The sequence below is a fragment of the Stylophora pistillata genome, chromosome 13, assembly GCF_964205215.1.
Source record: "Stylophora pistillata chromosome 13, jaStyPist1.2, whole genome shotgun sequence".
Lineage (NCBI taxonomy): Eukaryota > Metazoa > Cnidaria > Anthozoa > Scleractinia > Pocilloporidae > Stylophora > Stylophora pistillata.
The window spans coordinates 11,483,060-11,501,951 of NC_142531.1; the positions used below are offsets into that span (position 1 = coordinate 11,483,060).

The 18,892-nt window shown below is 38.6% G+C and overlaps 1 protein-coding gene across 1 annotated transcript; it reads right to left on the reverse strand.

Moving 5' to 3' along the window:
• Positions 1-5,869: 5,869 nt before the first annotated feature.
• Positions 5,870-17,608, reverse strand: LOC111322165 (uncharacterized). Its single transcript, XM_088742389.1, has 6 exons — positions 17,359-17,608; positions 9,156-10,045; positions 8,506-8,638; positions 8,183-8,319; positions 7,696-7,745; positions 5,870-6,633 (listed from the first exon to the last, which is right to left on the reverse strand). Exons 1-5 carry the CDS (start codon positions 17,606-17,608, stop codon positions 7,716-7,718), a joined length of 1,440 nt encoding a protein of 479 aa, XP_088598515.1. The 3' UTR covers positions 5,870-6,633; positions 7,696-7,715.
• Between the last annotated feature and the right edge of the window lie 1,284 nt (positions 17,609-18,892).

Here is an 18,892-nt window from a genome sequence, read left to right on the forward strand (position 1 = left end):
GTGACTATGATTATCACGTTATCTAAGGAAATATAACCTGAAAACCTGAGAAAAGTGTTTGAAGGAATTACCACATATTATCCAAGGGTTCCTGTAATATTTGTGTCAAACAAAACATTACAGTTAAAGCGGCTGAAGGAACCAAGATTAAATCTAGCATTCATGGTATTTGATGACATTATAATTGGAGAAATATGGTCCAAGTTACTCAAGGTGAAAACGCCTTTTGATCTCCTTGCACCAGATATTATGTACTTCACTGATGATGTCAATCTTGAACGCCTTTCTTCGATTTCTGAGTGAGAACAGGGATGCTACCATTGTAGGAGGACGCTATATGAATCAGCGGGGGAAGTGGGAAAAATAGTTGCTGTCTAGTGCGAATATATGGGAAAGGCTTCTGCTTATTATGGCTTTCCATTTTATAGGACAGGTTTCGAAGGAGAAAACTACAGGGAATTTGTTCCAGTTAATGAGCTAGTGACTATGATTATCACGTTATCTAAGGAAATATAACCTGAAAACCTGAGAAAAGTGTTTGAAGGAATTACCACATATTATCCAAGGGTTCCTGTAATATTTGTGTCAAACAAAACATTACAGTTAAAGGGGCTGAAGGAACCAAGATTAAATCTAGTATTCATGGTATTTGATGACCTTATACATGGAGAAATATGGTCCAAGTTACTCAAGGTGAAAACGCCTTTTGATCTCTTTGCACCAGATATTATGTACTTCACTGATGATGTTAATCTTGAACGCCTTTCTTCGATTTCTGAGTGAGAACAGTGATGCTACCATTGTAGGAGGACGCTATATGAATCAGCGGGGGAAGTGGGAAAAATAGCTGCTGTCTAGTGCGAATATATGGGAAAGGCTTCTGCTTATTATGGCATTCCATTTTATAGGAAAGGTTTCGAAGGAGAAAACTACAGGGAATTTGTTCCAATTAATGAGCTAGTGACTATGATTATCACGTTATCTAAGGAAATATAACCTGAAAACCTGAGAAAAGTGTTTGAAGGAATTACCACATATTATCCAAGGGTTCCTGTAATATTTGTGTCAAACAAAACATTACAGTTAAAGGGGCTGAAGGAACCAAGATTAAATCTAATATTCATGGCATTTGATGACCTTACACATGGAGAAACACGGTGCAAGTTACTCAAAAAGGTGACAACGCCCTATGAACTCTTCGCACTAGATGTCATGTACTCCACTGATGATGTTAATCTTGAACGCCTCTTTCGAGTTCTGAGTGAGAACAGGGATGCTACCATTGTAGGAGGAAGCCGCATGAATAAGGAGAGGAAAGGGAAAAAAGTTCCTGTCTAGTGCAAATATGTGGGAAAAGGTTCTGCTTATTATGGCTTTCCATTGTATAGGACAGGTTTCGAAGGAGAAAATTTCACAGACTTTGTTCCAATTAATGAGCTTGTGACTATGGTTATCACGTTATCTAAGGAAATATTACCTTAAAACCTGAGAAAAGTGTTTGAAGGAATTACCACATATTATCCAAGAGTTCCTGTAATATTTGTGTCAAACAAAACATTACAGTTAAAGGGGCTGAAAGAACCAAGTTTAAATCTAGTACTCATGGTATTTGATGACCTTGCACATGGAGAAACATGGTCCAAGTTACTCAGGAAGGTGATAACGCCTTAAGATCCCTTTGCACGAGATATTATGTACTTCACTGATGATGTTAATCATGAACGCCTTTCTTCGATTTCTGAGTGAGAACAGGGATGCTACCATTGTAGGAGGAAGCCGCATGAATCAGCAGGAAAAGTGGGAAAAATAGTTGCTGTCTAGCGCGAATATATGGGAAAGGCTTCTGCTTATTATGGCATTCCATTTTATAGGAAAGGTTTCGAAGGAGAAAACTACAGGGAATTTGTTGCAATTAATGAGCTAGTGACTATGATTATCACGTTATCTAAGGAAATATACCCTGAAAACCTGAGAAAAGTGTTTGAAGGAATTACCACACATTATCCAAGGGTTCCTGTAATATTTGTCTCAAACAAAACATTACAGTTAAAGGGGCTGAAGGAACCAAGATTAAATCTAATATTCATGGCATTTGATGACCTTACACATAGAGAAACACGGTGCAAGTTACTCAAAAAGGTGACAACGCCCTATGAACTCTTCGCACCAGATGTCATGTACTTCACTGATGATGTTAATCTTGAACGCCTCTTTCGAGTTCTGAGTGAGAACAGAAAGAGAGAAGGAGAGACCTTTATTCATGCAGGTTAGCCCATTCAGATGCCTTAGGCACTGCTATCAGTTGGGGCCCTGATAAAAATTAAATTGAGAAAAAGGAATAAAAAAGGATAAAAACAGGGATGGTACCACCACTGTAGGGGGACCCCACATGAATCAGCGAGGGAAGTGGGAAAATAGTTGCTGTCCAGTGCAATTTAGAAATTGGACTGCATATTTTGGAGACAAGCACTACCACTTGTTTTATAATTATATAGAATGCAATGTGCTGCATACCCGTGAAGCCCAAACCAAAGAGTTCTAAGAACTTGTAATTGATAAAAAGTAAGAATAAAGTGAAGCATGGTATTAAAGCATGGTAATAGCATGGTATTAAAGCATGGTAATAGTTACGATTCAAAGGATTTGTTGGCCCCAAGCGTGGTGCACGACCCTCTTTGTTTTATTATTTTATCTTAACATTAGTTAACAACTTAACAACTTTGCAACCAAAACTAATAAAGGGAACAACGAACTGACTAAGGCACCACGAGGGTTACAGACGCAAGATAAACCGGTAAATGTACAAAAAAGAAAGTGAAAAATAATTAGGAAAGACTGCTTAAGTACCTATGACCATTTAGGTGTGTCCTGAGCTGGTTAGGGGTATCCTGAGCTTGTTTCGGGAGCAGCAATGTTTTGCACGACGGCGTCTTGAGGCGGCCGCAGCGCTTGAGGAAGTTCCTGTGGTTGAGGAGCGGGATCGGACATACTGGCTGAGCTTTCTATCGAAATGATAGATAGATAGTTAGTTTATTTAAATAACTTTGCAACCAAAAAGTCGAATTACGTCATATTTACATGGTAAAAAAAAAAAATATATATATATATATATATATATATAAATGTAAAAATGTAAAAAACCTTATCCTTGAATCGGAGAGTGCTCCACAATCATATGGAGCTTTGTAAACGATTATTTAGGAAAATAAAAATTAAAACTTGGTACTACAGATCTGTTTCGAAAGGGTTAAAAGTTCTCTCTCGTCAGGTGGATAAGACACTAGTTGACTAACGATCCTTTTAAGTAGGTGGTTTGAGCAGCCTTATCAAATATTTAGTTGAGTGCCGGCACGCACTCGCCAGTTCGTTCCTTTTGTTTAGGGTGCCCGCCCCTGTTCTGCATATGATAAAGAATTTTTCAGCTATGCAAAGATTGGATCTCTTTGTGGTATTTGAGTACGGCCTGGCGCGAGCTATTATTTTCCAGGTCACGGAAAACTCCGTTTCAGCATCCTTTAGGGACCAGATATATTTGCTCAACTCTGTTGCGTTCCTTTTGTTCTCATGTCTAAATGAAGCTGTATGATTTCTAAATCTTGTTTTAAATTGGTTCGCAGTAAGACTGACGTACGTTTGGGCTCCCAAGGGACTTTCAACTGTGGCCTGATAGACCACATTTTGAATTAGGCAATTGTATGGAACGCCATAACTGTCTTATGATACTTTTGGTCTTGATATTCGGTGCTTACATCCTTATATTGGGTGCTTACATCCTTATATTCGGTGGTTAAATCATTATGTTCGGTATTTACTTCATTATATTCGGCGCGTACTTCGTTATATTCGGTGCTTACTTTATTATATTCGGTGTTGACTTTCTTATATTCGGTGCTTAAATCATTATATTCGGTGTTTACTTCATTATATTCGGTGCGTACTCCGTTATATTCGGTGCTTACTCTATTATATTTGGTGCATACTTCGTTATGATCGTCACCAGGCTCCCAAAAATATTGTTCGCGGTAATAACCCCACAATGCAATTCTGCGATTTTCCGCGTATTTTCAAAGTATTATGAAAATTGCGGAGAAGACTGCAATGGCCTCCTTTCTGAAGCGACAAAACTTAAGTAATTTAACAGAAGTATTTGAAAAGGAGAAAATCACACCTGATTTACTTCCTCTGTTATCGGCAAGTGAAATGAAGCAGCTGGGTGTAAGTAATAGTTCTGACATGATGAGTTTGCGAATGGAATGTTCAATCCACGGAAAACAGAAGCCTCAAAGAAATCGTTTAGGATCTGGAGCTCCAGAATTTAACATACCAAAATCAATACTAGAGAATCATCTAGAGGAGGGTTTCAAAATAAAAGAAATCGCCAGTATGTTGTCTGTCTCGGAGAGCACAATTTATTGCAGAATGCAAAGCTACGGAATCAGCTCTCAGGATTTCAGTGATGTTTGAGATGAAGAGCTGGATCACCACATATTAGAACTGTCAAAGGACTTTCCCTTTTGTGGGGAAGGAATGCTTAAATTTCTTCTGCAAGAAAGAGGCATTAAAGTGCAAAGAATGCGACTTCGAGATAGCATTCACCGCGTAGATGAAGAAGGAGTACGCGAAAGAAAGAAGGGTAGATTGCATCGAAGGGTGTACAATGTGAAAGGCCCCAACCACTTGTGGCACATAGACACCAACCATAAACTTGTAAGGTGGAATTTTATAATCATCGGCGGAATTGATGGCTATAGCCGATTGCCTGTAATGTTAGAATGTGTAGACAATAATAGGTCAGATACTATTCTGGCTTGTTTCTTGGGAGCGGTTGAAAAATTTGGTTTACCCTACAGAATTCGAACCGATCAGGGTTGTGAAAATGTAAGCATAGTCGACTACATGATATCAAGAAGAGGGACAGATAGGGGTGGTGATATCACAGGTAAGAGCACCCACAATCAACGTATTGAGAGACTATGGAGGGATGTCTACCAGGGTGTTCTTGCACTTTACTACAATTTATTCTACTTCATGGAGGATGAGGGGATATTGGACCTATTGGATAATGTTCATTTGGTTGCTCTCCATCATGTTTACCGGGCTAAAATTCAAGAGAAGTGAGACATTTGGAACAAAGCTTGGTCACAGCACAGAATGCGAACGACGAGGTCGTCACCAATAAGAACTTGGGTAGCAGGTCAACTTCAAAACCCAGTAGGAATAGAATTGCAAAGTGATCTCATCCCCCACTATGGGGTTGAAGGATTTATTACTGAAGGTGGTGACAATGGTTCTGGGAGGCCTATCTTTGACGCCCTCTCATTTCGGTTGAGGAGTGACTGTACACAGCAACTGAACCATGAAATTCCGTGGACGTGGACATCGTCTAACTTTGGAATTGAGGTGTACTTGAAAGCTCTTCATATCGTCAGGCAGTCAGTGGTCTCTCAAAGGAATGCAAATGAATCACTACCAGGAATTTCAATCAAGTCTGTGAGGAGGAAACCATATGACTAAGGTAGCATGAAGAGCTATTAATAGTGGAACCTTGAAACAGTATTTTAGCAGGAATACATGTTCCTGTTCAGAGTTGCTGTGAACTAGAATGATCTTAATAAAAGTACTGTATTTAGAAACCGCTTTGAAGGGTTAATAATCAATATCCACTCTTTACCCAATTTTTATTGATGCGTTGAGTTGCAGCGGTTTGTAAGGTATCAAAAAGGAGTTCATGACAGGTCATTTACACTAGATGTCATTATAAAGGAAAGAGCCCATGTAACAACAAAAGTTGCGTTTGAGTGCCAGGTTCTAGTAGGACCATTCTGCACGGCCAACTTAAACTAGGTCTTTGTTAATGAATGACATTAAGTATTTTTAAAAAATCCACTTTATTTTGATGATAACATTATTTGTATTGTAGCACTCTCTGAAGTAACTTCAAAATTTGAACTTTGTCCTACTTTGTATAGATGAAATGAACTTTATGTCCTTTAAACTGCAAGTAGAGGACCCACCTACACTCACAAGAAGAAGCAAGTTAAAAGACATGAAACAACTGTAAGATATGGTGACTTTAAGTCATTGGTAAATATATTTCTTGAACTGAAGTTAAAGCATAAAATTCCAAACAGAAATATTTCAAAGGGTCTGAACAGGGTATTTCTTGTTCTTACTTGAAATACATTATTGTGATTCTTGGAATGGCAATCATGGTTAAACAATCATCGGGTAAACGATAATAACAACAACATATTAGGAAAGTGATAACAACAATTTTCAGGTTTCAACCACTTAATCATTCAAGGTCAAAAATAATGTCTTCCCTTGAGAAATGACAACAATATGATAAAACAAGCCAGAAATTACAAGAATGTTACACATTGCCAAAATAGCTATATAGAAATGCACAGTCATATAAATCAAATAGCTTCTCGTCAGGTGGAATACTGATCTCAAGTGTCGGTGATGGCAAAATGATGGCATTAATACATGTGTTAGCTATTGGCAGAAAGGACTGTACTGCTGCAGTGAAGAGCAACGAGGGATGCAATTTAAATCCCAACAGGGGTTCTTCATCTGACCCTGTTGCAAACCACAAAACATGGGCCAGAGTTACTCTCATTCTCCTTCCACCTGTTAAAGCAAGCAAAATGAAAAGAACCAATTCACTTTTAATTACAAAGTTTGTAGCTGAAAAAATAAATTAAAACACAAACGAGGAGAGTACAAAATCCTTACATAAATATTTTGCTTGTATGTATTATGTTCAAAATACATACATGCATACGTACAGTGCATGTAAACCCTTTGAGATAACAGATGTAATTGAAGGAAACCAACCCCATATTATCTCTCAAGAAGAGATTGTAAGATAAATTTTACAAAACATTTTTCCCTTACATAGAGGACGAGACGACCCTTTCCCTCACCATTGCAAAGGTTAGAAAATATTTACCAAAAGAGCAATAAGATAGCAGATCAAAACCAACCATCATTGTAGGTTCTATTTCTAACAAGAGACGACAAACAATTCCGCAAGTAACAGATTTTAGCTGATAATACTAATTATTATTCTGCAACAGTTTCTCCATACAACCATTTGGACACATGATTCCATAAGTAATGAGACAGCATGGGAAGGCCATAATATTGATATCATGTCAAATGCAATGATTGAAACAAAAGAAAAGTCTAAGGATCTTGCAGTTTTTCATAGGCTCCAGTACCCTCTGTATTTCATGCCAGAAGCCTAAATTGATAAACTTATTTGAAACCATTGCTAAGTTTACTGATAGGATTATTATTGTTATTATTATTATTATTATTATTAACTTTTCTCTCAGTAAGAGAATTTTTAAACTTGTTTTGTAATATTTATACCTTAATTATGATCATCATTATGATTATTATAAGAAGTGTGTATCCATGAGCTTTTCTGGGATTTTTACTGGACATTTTGACGCATTTGTTTTCGATTTTTAAGCATTTTATCATAATTTTTGTAAATACTTTTAGTGATTATTATTATTATTATTATTATTATTATTATTATTATTATTATTATCATGCTACTGATAAACTAGATTCCAACCCACGATAGTGGGATTGCACTGCACTTGGCTACTGACAAAAGAAATTTCCAAATGAGACTAGTTTACAACTGTTGTTAAGACCATTACACAAGGTAGCACTTACTTTGTACCTCTCTCAGGTACCTAGACAAGGAGCGGCAGCTGTTTGCAGACCTGTAAATGTTGAATTCAAAATGTGTAGCTGTTGACTTTAGAAACACGTAATCTTTCACTACTTAAAAAAATGAAATGTACATCATTTGTTACATGTATGAAAGGAAACAAATGAACTGTACTCAATACAAGCCTGTTCATTAATCATCTATACAGTGTCACTGATTTAGGGAACAGAAAATCAAAGACTGATCATTACAGCGACATTCATCAAAACCCCAATGGCTTTTACATTTTCTCTCTTATCTAAACAAAATAACCTCACCAAAAACTATTTTTCTCACATTTCATGTTTTCCTCTTACTAATGTGATGTCAATATCATAACTACTGTGTAAAGTGAAAAATGTTATAGGTCAGAAAAAATTCTATAATTTTATACAGTTTATCATGTCCAACAACATCATTTTACAGCCAACATGTGAAGCCGGACCATACCATACATATTCCTAATTTGTCCAATCCTTTCTGTAAATTACAATAAGCTGCTGATGATTGGATGCTGTTAAAGATGTTTTCCAGCTGATCCTCTGAAAAGAACTGGGAGATCTTTCCATTCTGAATGATGCTTAAACCTAGAAATCAGTTTAAGCAAGCTTTTATATAGGAGATCTTTTGTGTCATAACAACATCAATAATCATTACTGACATGAAGTACATACATAACTGACAAATAGCATGGGGTAGCTAGTTGAGGCGAGTTGTGTACATGAAAGGTAATCAAAATTACATATTTAACCAGTGTGAGATTTATTACTTACCAATTATCACTCCAACAATATAGTACTCATCTGCAAGAAGGTCACGTATGCCATTGTCAAAATACTTTTCTTTAATAGCTGTGAGTGTGAGCCGGAAGAACTCTCTCCTCGGACCCCCATAGTCACGTGCTTTCTGGAGAAATAACAGATATTTAGTACTTGTTGCTGAAAAACATTCTCATCTGAATCCAATGAAGGGGTGATTATTGTAGTCAAGTGGTAGAATTACCTTAAAACACTGACATAGAATCAGGACTCAGGTGAGGAATACGTGCACACTGAGAATTTTTTGTGACACATTAGATACATGTTAACATCATAATTTGAGTATTTTGTATAACTCCTGCAAATAACAAGCTAACAGTAGGAACAAAAGGCACAGCTATTTAAGTAGTAAAGCAAAGGCAAGCACAAAACAATGAGGCCACTTGAATCAACACTTCAAATACAAAGCAATGAACATTACTGACAAAAATATTCTTTACTCGCTTTTTTCACCATTTGCATTGAAAAAAGTTCATTTAGGGGGAGGGGGTATTTTCAATAAAACAATTGATCTTCAGTTCATTAAAATAGTAAATTGGAGAGAGTAATACGTACAGGCATTAACATGTTGCTTACAAAAACGCTTACAGAAAGAAATAACTTACCTCCCCATAAAAAGAAACCTCCAGAGTGAGGCGAAGGTTTTCCAGAGCCCCTATTTCCTCGAATGCTGTTTCAAGTATATTCATTCTGTCTACATTGATGCAGTTTGTCTCCCCCTCTAACACTTCACTGTCAGATTCTAATTCCAATCTCCTGCCAGTGACAACTTCTTTCTGCATACATCGGAGAACTTCCACGGGATTGTGTACATTGTTTGTCTGGCAAAAGGTTACAACTTTCCCAACGGCAGTATCAATATTATCTTGTTTCTCTTCAGGTTCATGTACAGGTGCTGGTGAGTTAGAAACTTCTATGACTGGGTTTGCTTCCTGTATTTGTTGTGGAGCTTGCGACATCACTGGACTCACTGGCGATTCACTTCTAGAGTCAGCAGTTGATATTCCTTCCAGAATGCAACCATTGTCACCATCTGAGTCTGATCCACTATTAAATCCAACTGTACACATGTAAAAAGAGTGTGTTCTGAGTTCATTCATTGGGAATTCTTTCTGGCAAGCCAGGCATTTCTCTTTTACTTCACAAGAATTCTGTGGTATGAGAGATTTAGTGGACAGATCTTTTTGGATTGGCCTCAGATAAATTTTGGATTGCCCTCCTAAATTACTTCTTATTTCTCTGGCAGCCCAGGAACACTTAAGAGGTGTTAAATCCTGGCAATTTGGTAGGCAATGTAGCATCTCAAATCCTCCTGCTTCACGTAATTGGGGAAACCCCTTCACATCACCTACATCGTCCTTTTCACTGGAGACAAGCTTCTCATACACCGCACTTGCATCATCATCTAAGAGTAGCTTGATCTTTTTTAATCCTAAGCCTGCTTTGTGCAAAGTTTGTTTCTCAACAGCTGATGGTATTTTGCACTGATACCGATCTGCAAGGTAAACAAAGTGAACAGTCCAAGTTCGTGGATAAGGATGTTTCTTGCTTCTACTTTTAGATTGCGACCGAGCGCCCCTTGCATTGAAAAGACGCATCCGTTCATCGAGGACAGCGTCAGCTAAAGGTACATCTCCGGTTCTGCTTATTGAGGTGCTTGCAACGTGTACACTTCGAGAGCCAAACGATGACCTGCTACTGTCCTCTTGGTCTTCTTTACAAAGTTCACACAATCGAACTCAATCTCTAATCGCAGTTTCACCAAGTCGCTCTAATTCCTCATCACTCATCAACTGAACTATCGAAGGAATGATTCGTTCTTGTCGAAATACTGCAACGAGCGCTTCAAGGTTTAGTTTCGTCAAGATGTCTTCCATTTTTTCGTGCTCAACAAAGCTGTACAATTGGGAGCGTGCTGACGATCATAACAAAGTTTGGACCGAAGATAATGATTTTACCACTGCGTATAATGTTGGTAGGACCGAAGATAATGAAGTGCTCACCAGTTGTCGGAAGCACTGAACTGGATGATTTAATCACCGAGTATAATGAAATAAACACTGAATCTAATGAAGTGCATACCGAATATAATTTCGTGAACACCGAATATAATGAAGTGAACACTGAAAGAATAACCCACCCAGTATAATAAAATGAGCACCGAATATAACGAAGTATGCACCAAATATAATAAAGCACCAAATATAACGGAGTACGCACTGAATATAATAAAGTAAACACCGAATATAATGATTTAAGCACCGAATAAAAGAAAGTAAACACCGAATATAATTAAGTAAGTACTGAATATAACGAAGTACGTGCCGAATATAATGAAGTAAATACCAAACATAATGATTTAACCACCAAATATAAGGATGTAAGCACCCAATATAAGGATGTAAGCACCGAATATCATGACCAAAAGTATCATAAGACAGTTATGGCGTTCCATACAATTGCCACATAACGAGCAAGAGTGTTTGTCTCTACAATTGCATGATTTTTCTTGCGATTGAGAATTATTTGCGAGGGAGGACTTGTTGTGGGCGTCGATTTTTCACAACAAGTCCTCCCTCGCTCACAACAAGTCCTCCCTCTAGGAATGGGGTGCTGTTGAATTTTATCGTAAATCAATTCATCACTAACCATGCTGCATGTTGAAGTTTACATACCGTACTGTTTTTTTTCTTTGTTGTCGTTTTTGTTTTTATTGATCATGAATGAATACTTTTTGGATTGAAGTCAGAGATAAACAACTTGAGAATTTGCTCGGGTTTGCACTTTTTTATGTCTTAAGCTTATTTTTAACCAGCGCCGATGAAAACAGGAAAGTCGCGCTCACGCAACAAAAGAAAATGACAATCAATTTTAATTTCGGCACGACTTTCCAAATCAAGTAATTTAATTCAGTCTTGAACGACTTTGTTGAAGAAAAAAAGAAGAAACAAAACAAAACAAACAAAGAAACACAAACCAAGTTTGTTCCTGAGCCTAACCATTTTAGGGGTGACTTGTTTGAGTTCAATTCATTCTTTCTGCGTTAAACAAGAACTCATCGTAAACAACTTCGTCGTTGGATCGCTTGATTTCTACATGTTTTCGCCATAGCCTTCTTCAAAATACATTGCATATCTAAGTAGTCAATGTTCAAAAGAAGTGTACCGTCATGAATGAGTAATAGACAAGGAGAAAAATGATGACGATTACCAAAATTATACTTTGTGAAATTATGAAGAAAGTTGAGCAGCGTTAAAATCTAGTGGCACGAAACAAAATGACAGCAACACAAATCGCAGGAAAACAAATCTAACGGCCTCTAAAATTTGATAGATGAATCAACAGACACGAGTCTTACCTGGAATGGATCAATTATAAAGTTTAATCACCCATGTGGATTCATGTAACTCGCTGTAACTATAATTTATCCTCTGTTTGCGCTTCGAAGATAGTTTCATTGTCCTTAAAGCTGTTTGTAAAACCGAAAATTTGTGCTGGCGATCTCTAAAAGGCCGAGTTTTGGCTATTCAATTGCGAATATCATATTACGTTTACGTCTCGTTGCAATGACTTCTATGACTTCTAAGTCACATCTGAAACAGAACGAGGCGACGTTCTCGACCCAGTTTCTTACCGGTATTTTTGCTGCGCGCGCCGCTGTCAACTGACATTCCCGTCCTCTTGCTAAACTATCTAATAATAACAATGAAAAGTTATAGAGGTTTGACCTACCGTTGTTTTTTTTTAAACGTATTTGTGCACGATCCTCGCAGTAAAGAGCACTATTAAAGCAATAGTGAAAATCAGACCTGAAAAATTTCAGGCCTGTACGGGATTCGAACCACTGACCTCTGCGATACTAGTGTAGCGCTCTACCAATTGAGCTAACAAGACAACTGGGCGCAGGTCATCAGATTAGTCCGACAGAGACCCGTAAGATGACAAATCAAACACAACGAATGTATGAAATTCGCATATCTGAACTGTGGTTATAGAAACGTATTTGTGCACGATCCTCGCATTAAAGAGACTTAACGGCCTGCTCTCAGTTGGCTTGTTAGCTCAATTGGTAGAGCGCTGCACTAGTATCGCAGAGGTCAGTGGTTCGAGTCCCGTACAGGCCTGATTTTTTTTAGGTCTGATTTTCGCTATTGCTTAAATAGCGCTATCTACTGCGAGGATCGTGCATCATACGTATCAAATACCGCAGTTCAAAATATATGATTTTCATATATTTATTCTATCTCATTTATCACTTTCACGGGTTCATTACGAATCAACTTAACGGCCTGTTCTCAGTTGGCTTGTTAGCTCAATTGGTAGAGCGCTACACTAGTATCGCAGAGGTCAGTGGTTCGAGTCCCGTACAGGCCTGATTTTTTTCAGGTCTGATTTTCGCTATTGCTTAAATAGCGCTATCTACTGCGAGGATCGTGCATCATACGTGAAAGAGCACTATTTAAGCAATAGTGAAAATCAGACCTGAAAAATTTCAGGCCTGTACGGGATTCGAACCACTGACCTCTGCGATACTAGTGCAGCGCTCTACCAATTGAGCTAACAAGCCAACTGGAAGCAGGTCGTCAAATTAGTCCGACATAAACCCGTAAGATGACAAATCAAACACAACGAATATATGAAATTCACATATCTGAACTGCGGTTATAGGAAACGTATTTGTGCACGATCCTCGCAGTAAAGAGCACTATTTAAGCAATAGCGAAAATCAGACCTGAAAAAATTCAGCCCTGTACGGGATTCGAACTACTGACCTCTGCTCCCAGTTGGCTTGTTAGCTCATGGTAAAGCGCTGCACTTGTATCGCAAAGTTCTGTGGTTTAAATCCCGAACAGTTGAAATCCCGTGCAAAAATCAGAAAATCAGACCTGAATTTTTTCAGGTCTGATTTTCACTATTGCTAAAATAGTGCTCTTTACTGCGAGGATTGTGCACAAATACGTTTCTATAACCGCAGTTTAGATATATGAATTTCATATATTCGTTGAAATTGTGTTCGTTGTTTTTTTGTTCGCGGTGGCGAAATTTTGACTGTTTATATTTCAAATATTACCGTGGAAATGAAAGGAGTAAAAACGCCGACTAAAAAGTAAAAAAAAAAAAAGAAAAGACCGATAACTTAACTGACTGCGTGATTTTCGAAACGTGACATGCAGTTGCTGCATTAAACTTTAGACATCACATGGCCCTGTATTAATTTATGAGGGCTCCATTCACAAGCATTGTAATGTTATCTTTCGATTTTATTTCAGTTTAAAATTTATTTCGCCAAAAAGAAAAAAAAAAGAAAATTGATAAACGCATGAGCTGGAGCCATTCTTGCCAGCGGTGAAATATAGGAATGGCTCCAGTCGCTCCAGTCTCTAGTCGTCCACCTGAACTGAGTCTGCACTGACTAAATGAGTTTAGTCAGCGGAACGAGTCAGCAGATGACTTAATCCTCTCCGGAATATCGCAGAACAAGAAAGGTCTCCCCTTCGTTATGTAAGTAACCATCTCTTGTTTGACACATCGGAGTTTTCAGTCGCATTGATATTTCCCTGTTCCGCTTGGAGACACACGGTTAAACAATACTCACGTGCAAGGAGTTGAGATGTAACTTATTAACTTTTAGAAACTTTTACTATTTTTATCATCCAATTACAGGTCGGAGCCATTCCTGTATTTAGTCGCTAGTGCCATCGATTGCCTCCGCCATTTTGTTTGGCTCAATCCCCCGCGTGTTCATTGACAAAATAGTGCTCCTTCAACATGATCTCGAGACCGAAATAATGATTATCCGGTTTATCCGGTTTATCCGGTTATGATTATAGCTGATTATAGCAAATTTCACGGACGCGCACGAATCTATGTTCCAGGAATGGCCGAGCCGGTGATATGAGTAATTCATGCAAGAATGGCTGACACGTCCGGATCGGAGGTCACGGCTGGGTGAAAAACTAGTTGTGACGTCGGACTAGTGCTATAAAGACCGATAAAGCTTTGTTAGCTACAGAGGTCACCTTTTATTAAAATATCTTGGATGCATTTCGAAACTGTTTGGTGAGGGCCGTATCCTACTTACGCAGTTCACGTGCTTCAGCTGGCGCGATTCAGATCATTTTGAGGGGTAGAATATCAAAGAGCTTAGGCGGAGGTATGGGCTATGATCACATGGAATGTGGACTTTAAATTGAGCTTAAGTTATTTTATCTGTGTGCGTAGGAGATACTGTAGTCCTCACTCTTTCCAAAGACGACTATTTCAGCCCAGAAAAATAGACACTTAGACTAGTGCAAATTATGCGGTTTTAGGTGTGTTTTTGCGTGTATGATGGGTCTGTGGTCTCCTTCATATATGGATAGTTTGGGCGAATGATAACTTGATGGCCAAGGAAATATCTAGTTCACCGGTTACCCTAAAACACTACAAAATGATTAACGCTTATTTCAAGCAGTCTATAAAAACAGTACCGAATAAAATCCTATGTGTATCAAATTTCTGTATGGAATTTTTTTCAAACTTAGACGCTTCGATCTTCGCATTGCCGGGCCAAATTCCAGTTTTGTCCCATGATTCTGCAAATAATTTTTTTGTCCGACATTTGCTTAATTGCCTCCAAACGCCATGATCTTTGTTTACATGGTTCTCTCCTGCTTGTAATTTGAAAGAAGTCTCTCAGCCTTCTATCTCGACTTGTGATCGAAACTTATTCTTTATTGAGTAAAATAAACGATATGCTGTAAAGAATTGTTGGTAAAGTTTTCGTATAACCCTGATTTGACCTTAGTGTTTAATAGTTTTGGAGCCAGAGCGTTGTCCCAGGGACTCTGGGAACCAACCCCTCCCTTTATTTAAAGACGCGACGAATCCAATATTGAAAATAACGGATAAAGGCTGATAGTTTCGAAAGAAACTGTTTGGGGCTGTGTCGGTGGGGGTAACGAAATAATTTGGATATATCAACAAAGTTGAAATGGTAACTTGGCCACCTTAACGATTACAAAAGCTGACGTTTCGAGCGTTAGCCCTTCGTCGGAGCGAATAGAGGAATTGTGGGTTGTGTGTGCTTTTAAAGGCAGAAAATGGAGCTACGTTATTGGTGGGAACATGGTAACGAGAAAAACAAGAATAAATTAGTGGAATGAAAAGCGTTCGTTGATCCCTGTGGGGTTTAGACTGCCGGTTTGAAAGATGAGCTTTTAACAACAACAAACATATGAAACATATGTATGAACTGCGGTTATGAAACGTATATGTGCACGATCCTTCGCAGTAAAGCACTATTTGTGCAATAGTGAAAATCAGACCTGAAAAAAATTTCAGGCCTGTACGGGATTCGAACCACTGACCTCTGCGATACTAGTGCAGCGCTCTACCAATTGAGCTAACAAGCCAACTGGGAGCAGGCCATCAAATTAATTCGACATAAACCCGTAGATGATAAATCAAACAACAACAAACATATGAAACATATGTATGAACTGCGGTTATGAAACGTATATGTGCACGATCCTTCGCAGTAAAGCACTATTTGAGCAATAGTGAAAATCAGACCTGAAAAAAAAAACATTTCAGGCCTGTACACTGACCTCTGCACTAGTATCGCAGAGGTCAGTGGTTCGAATCCCGTACAGGCCTGAAATTTTTTTCAGGTCTGATTTTCACTATTGCTCAAATAGTGCTTTACTGCGAAGGATCGTGCACATATACGTTTCATAACTGCAGTTCATACATATGTTTCATATGTTTGTTGTTGTTTGTTTTATCATCTACGGGTTTACGTCGAATTAATTTGATGGCCTGCTCCCAGTTGGCTTGTTAGCTCAATTGGTAGAGCGCTGCACTAGTATCGCAGAGGTCAGTGGTTCGAATCCCGTACAGGCCTGAAATTTTTTTCAGGTCTGATTTTCACTATTGCTCAAATAGTGCTTTACTGCGAAGGATCGTGCACATATAAGATGAGCTTATGTTCAAGATTTTTACGGCTTTCCGTGTTACCTACGTGTAAGGAAATACCGCAGATTGCCATATGTTGCTTAGAATGATTAGGGAAATTAAAATGCCTAGCGACTGGTTTCGATGTGTCCTTGTCATTCCTTTCCACGTCTCGAAAGTGTTCTCGGAATCGGTCACCTAGACTTCTGCCTGTTTCGCCGATGTATATCTTTTTGCAATAAGTGCAAGTTATGCAATAGATTACATTGGCGGAGGTGCACGTGAAGTGATCGGTGATCTTAATGGATCGTTTAGGTCCCGATATTTTATCAGTGTTGTGAGTGAAAGGACACGTTTTGCATCGTGTACGAACGGATTTAAAAGTGCCTGGTTGGTCATTAGTCTGAAAAGAAATTCTGACCAAAACATTGCCTATGTTTTTCTCGCGTTTGAATGAAATGAGCGGAGGCTGCGAAAAGATAGTGCTTGTCTCTGGATCGTTTTGAAGTAATTTAAAGTTTTTAACAATGATGGATTTAACTGAGTTGTTGTGAGGGTGAAATGTGAGAGTGAATGGAATGCGGTCGGAATCTTCCTTATGCGACGTTTGTAGTGCTGAATGTCGATCAATAAGTTGGGCGCAGTGGTAACCCGCTTGAACGACAGAAACAGGGTAACCACATTTATGGAAAAACTGGTACATTGACTCTGATTTGTGGTGGAAATCAGAGTCATCACTACATAAACGACGAAGTCTTAGAAACCGAGAAAAAGGAATGGAATTCTTAATGTGAGATGGATGCGACGACGAATATAACAAGTAATTATGCGAGTCTGTAGGTTTGTAATACACACTAGTGCATAAACCGTTACCTTCAGTTGAAACTTTGATGTCTAAAAAGGATAAAGAATTGTCAGAAATTTCCCAGGTATATTTCAGAGCCGGGTGAAAAGAATTGAGTGCGGTTATGAATTGAGTGAGCTCCTCTCTGGTAGAGGAGGTAGCGCCGATACATTCGTCGATGTAGCGACCGTAGAGTTCAGGTTTGGACCCGTTGTATTGGCTGAAAAATTGATATTCGACAAAAAGATTGGCATAGCTAGGTCCCATTTTGGTGCCCATGGCTACACCATTGGTTTGTTTGAAGAAGTTGTTTCCGAATGAAAAACAGTTGAGTGTGAGCACTAGTTCGGCTAGGCGTAGTGGTGTTTCAGATTTAGGTTCCTCATCAGTACGTTGATGAAAAAAAATGTTTAAGGGCCAGAAGGCCTTCGCCATTAGGAAGGACAGTGTAAAGAGACGTAATATCCATGGTGAAAAGTAGTTTGTTTTGGCCAGGGAAATTAAAGTCTCGAAAAATTTGAAGAGCGTGTTGGCTGTCTTTAATATATGATGGTAAAGTTTTGACGATGGGAGCCATAATTTTGTCTAGATAGCTGGAGATAAATAAGTTCGGTAGGGCAACTGCAGGCCGAGACAATGGCCCGACCCGGGTTGTTAGGTTTGTGAATTTTAGGTAAAAAGTAAATACGAGAAGTTCTAGGAGTGGTTATGATGAGATTTTTTGCTGTGGCCGGCAATTCTTGTTTAGTTATGAGTTGGTTGATCGTATTCTTGACGGAGTTTTGATTGCTGGCAGTGAGGTCTTTGTCGACCTTTTGATAAAAAGAGGTGTCAGAAAGTTGCCGCAAAGCTTCTTTTTGGTAAAGGTCGGTGCGCCAAACAACGACTGAGCCGCCCTTATCGGCCGCTTTGATAACTATGTCTGCGTTTTCTAAGACTTTTTAGAGCCGACCACTCTTCAGAAGAGAGATTAGAAAATTTGGTAATACGTTTGAAATTGAGTTTGTTGATATCGTGGTGGTATTTTTTGATAAAAAAGTCTAATGATGCGAATTGGCCCTCTGGGGGAGTCCATTTAGACTTTCGAGTCTGAAGTGTTTCGAAAGTGTCTTTGTTCCAGGTGTTAGAATCATCCTTTTTGTTGTGAAAAAAGGCTTTTAATTGAACGCGGCGAAGGAATTTTTCTACGTCTTGTTTAATTGAGAATTCGTCCGTTGTTTTACAAATGGGAACGAAATTTAAGCCCTTACCAAGGACGGATTTTTCTGAATCGGAAAGTGAGAGGTTTTCTGGAATGGCAACTACAGTTTTGAGGTTTTCTGGTGATGAGTGGTTAGCAATTTGGGGACCGATAAGTTGGTCTAGTTTTTGGGCCTTAATTTGGTTCAAATGATTGAAAAGTTTCGAATTAGTTTCCTGAATTTCGGCGCAGATAGATTGTAATAAAACTGCTGGACAGATTTTGGAAAGTTCAGAGCGGCAATGTAGCATTTGTTCGGTGAGGTGATTACGTTTTTGGCACATAGCTCTAATGGTAATTCTCATGATGTCACGTGAAAAAGA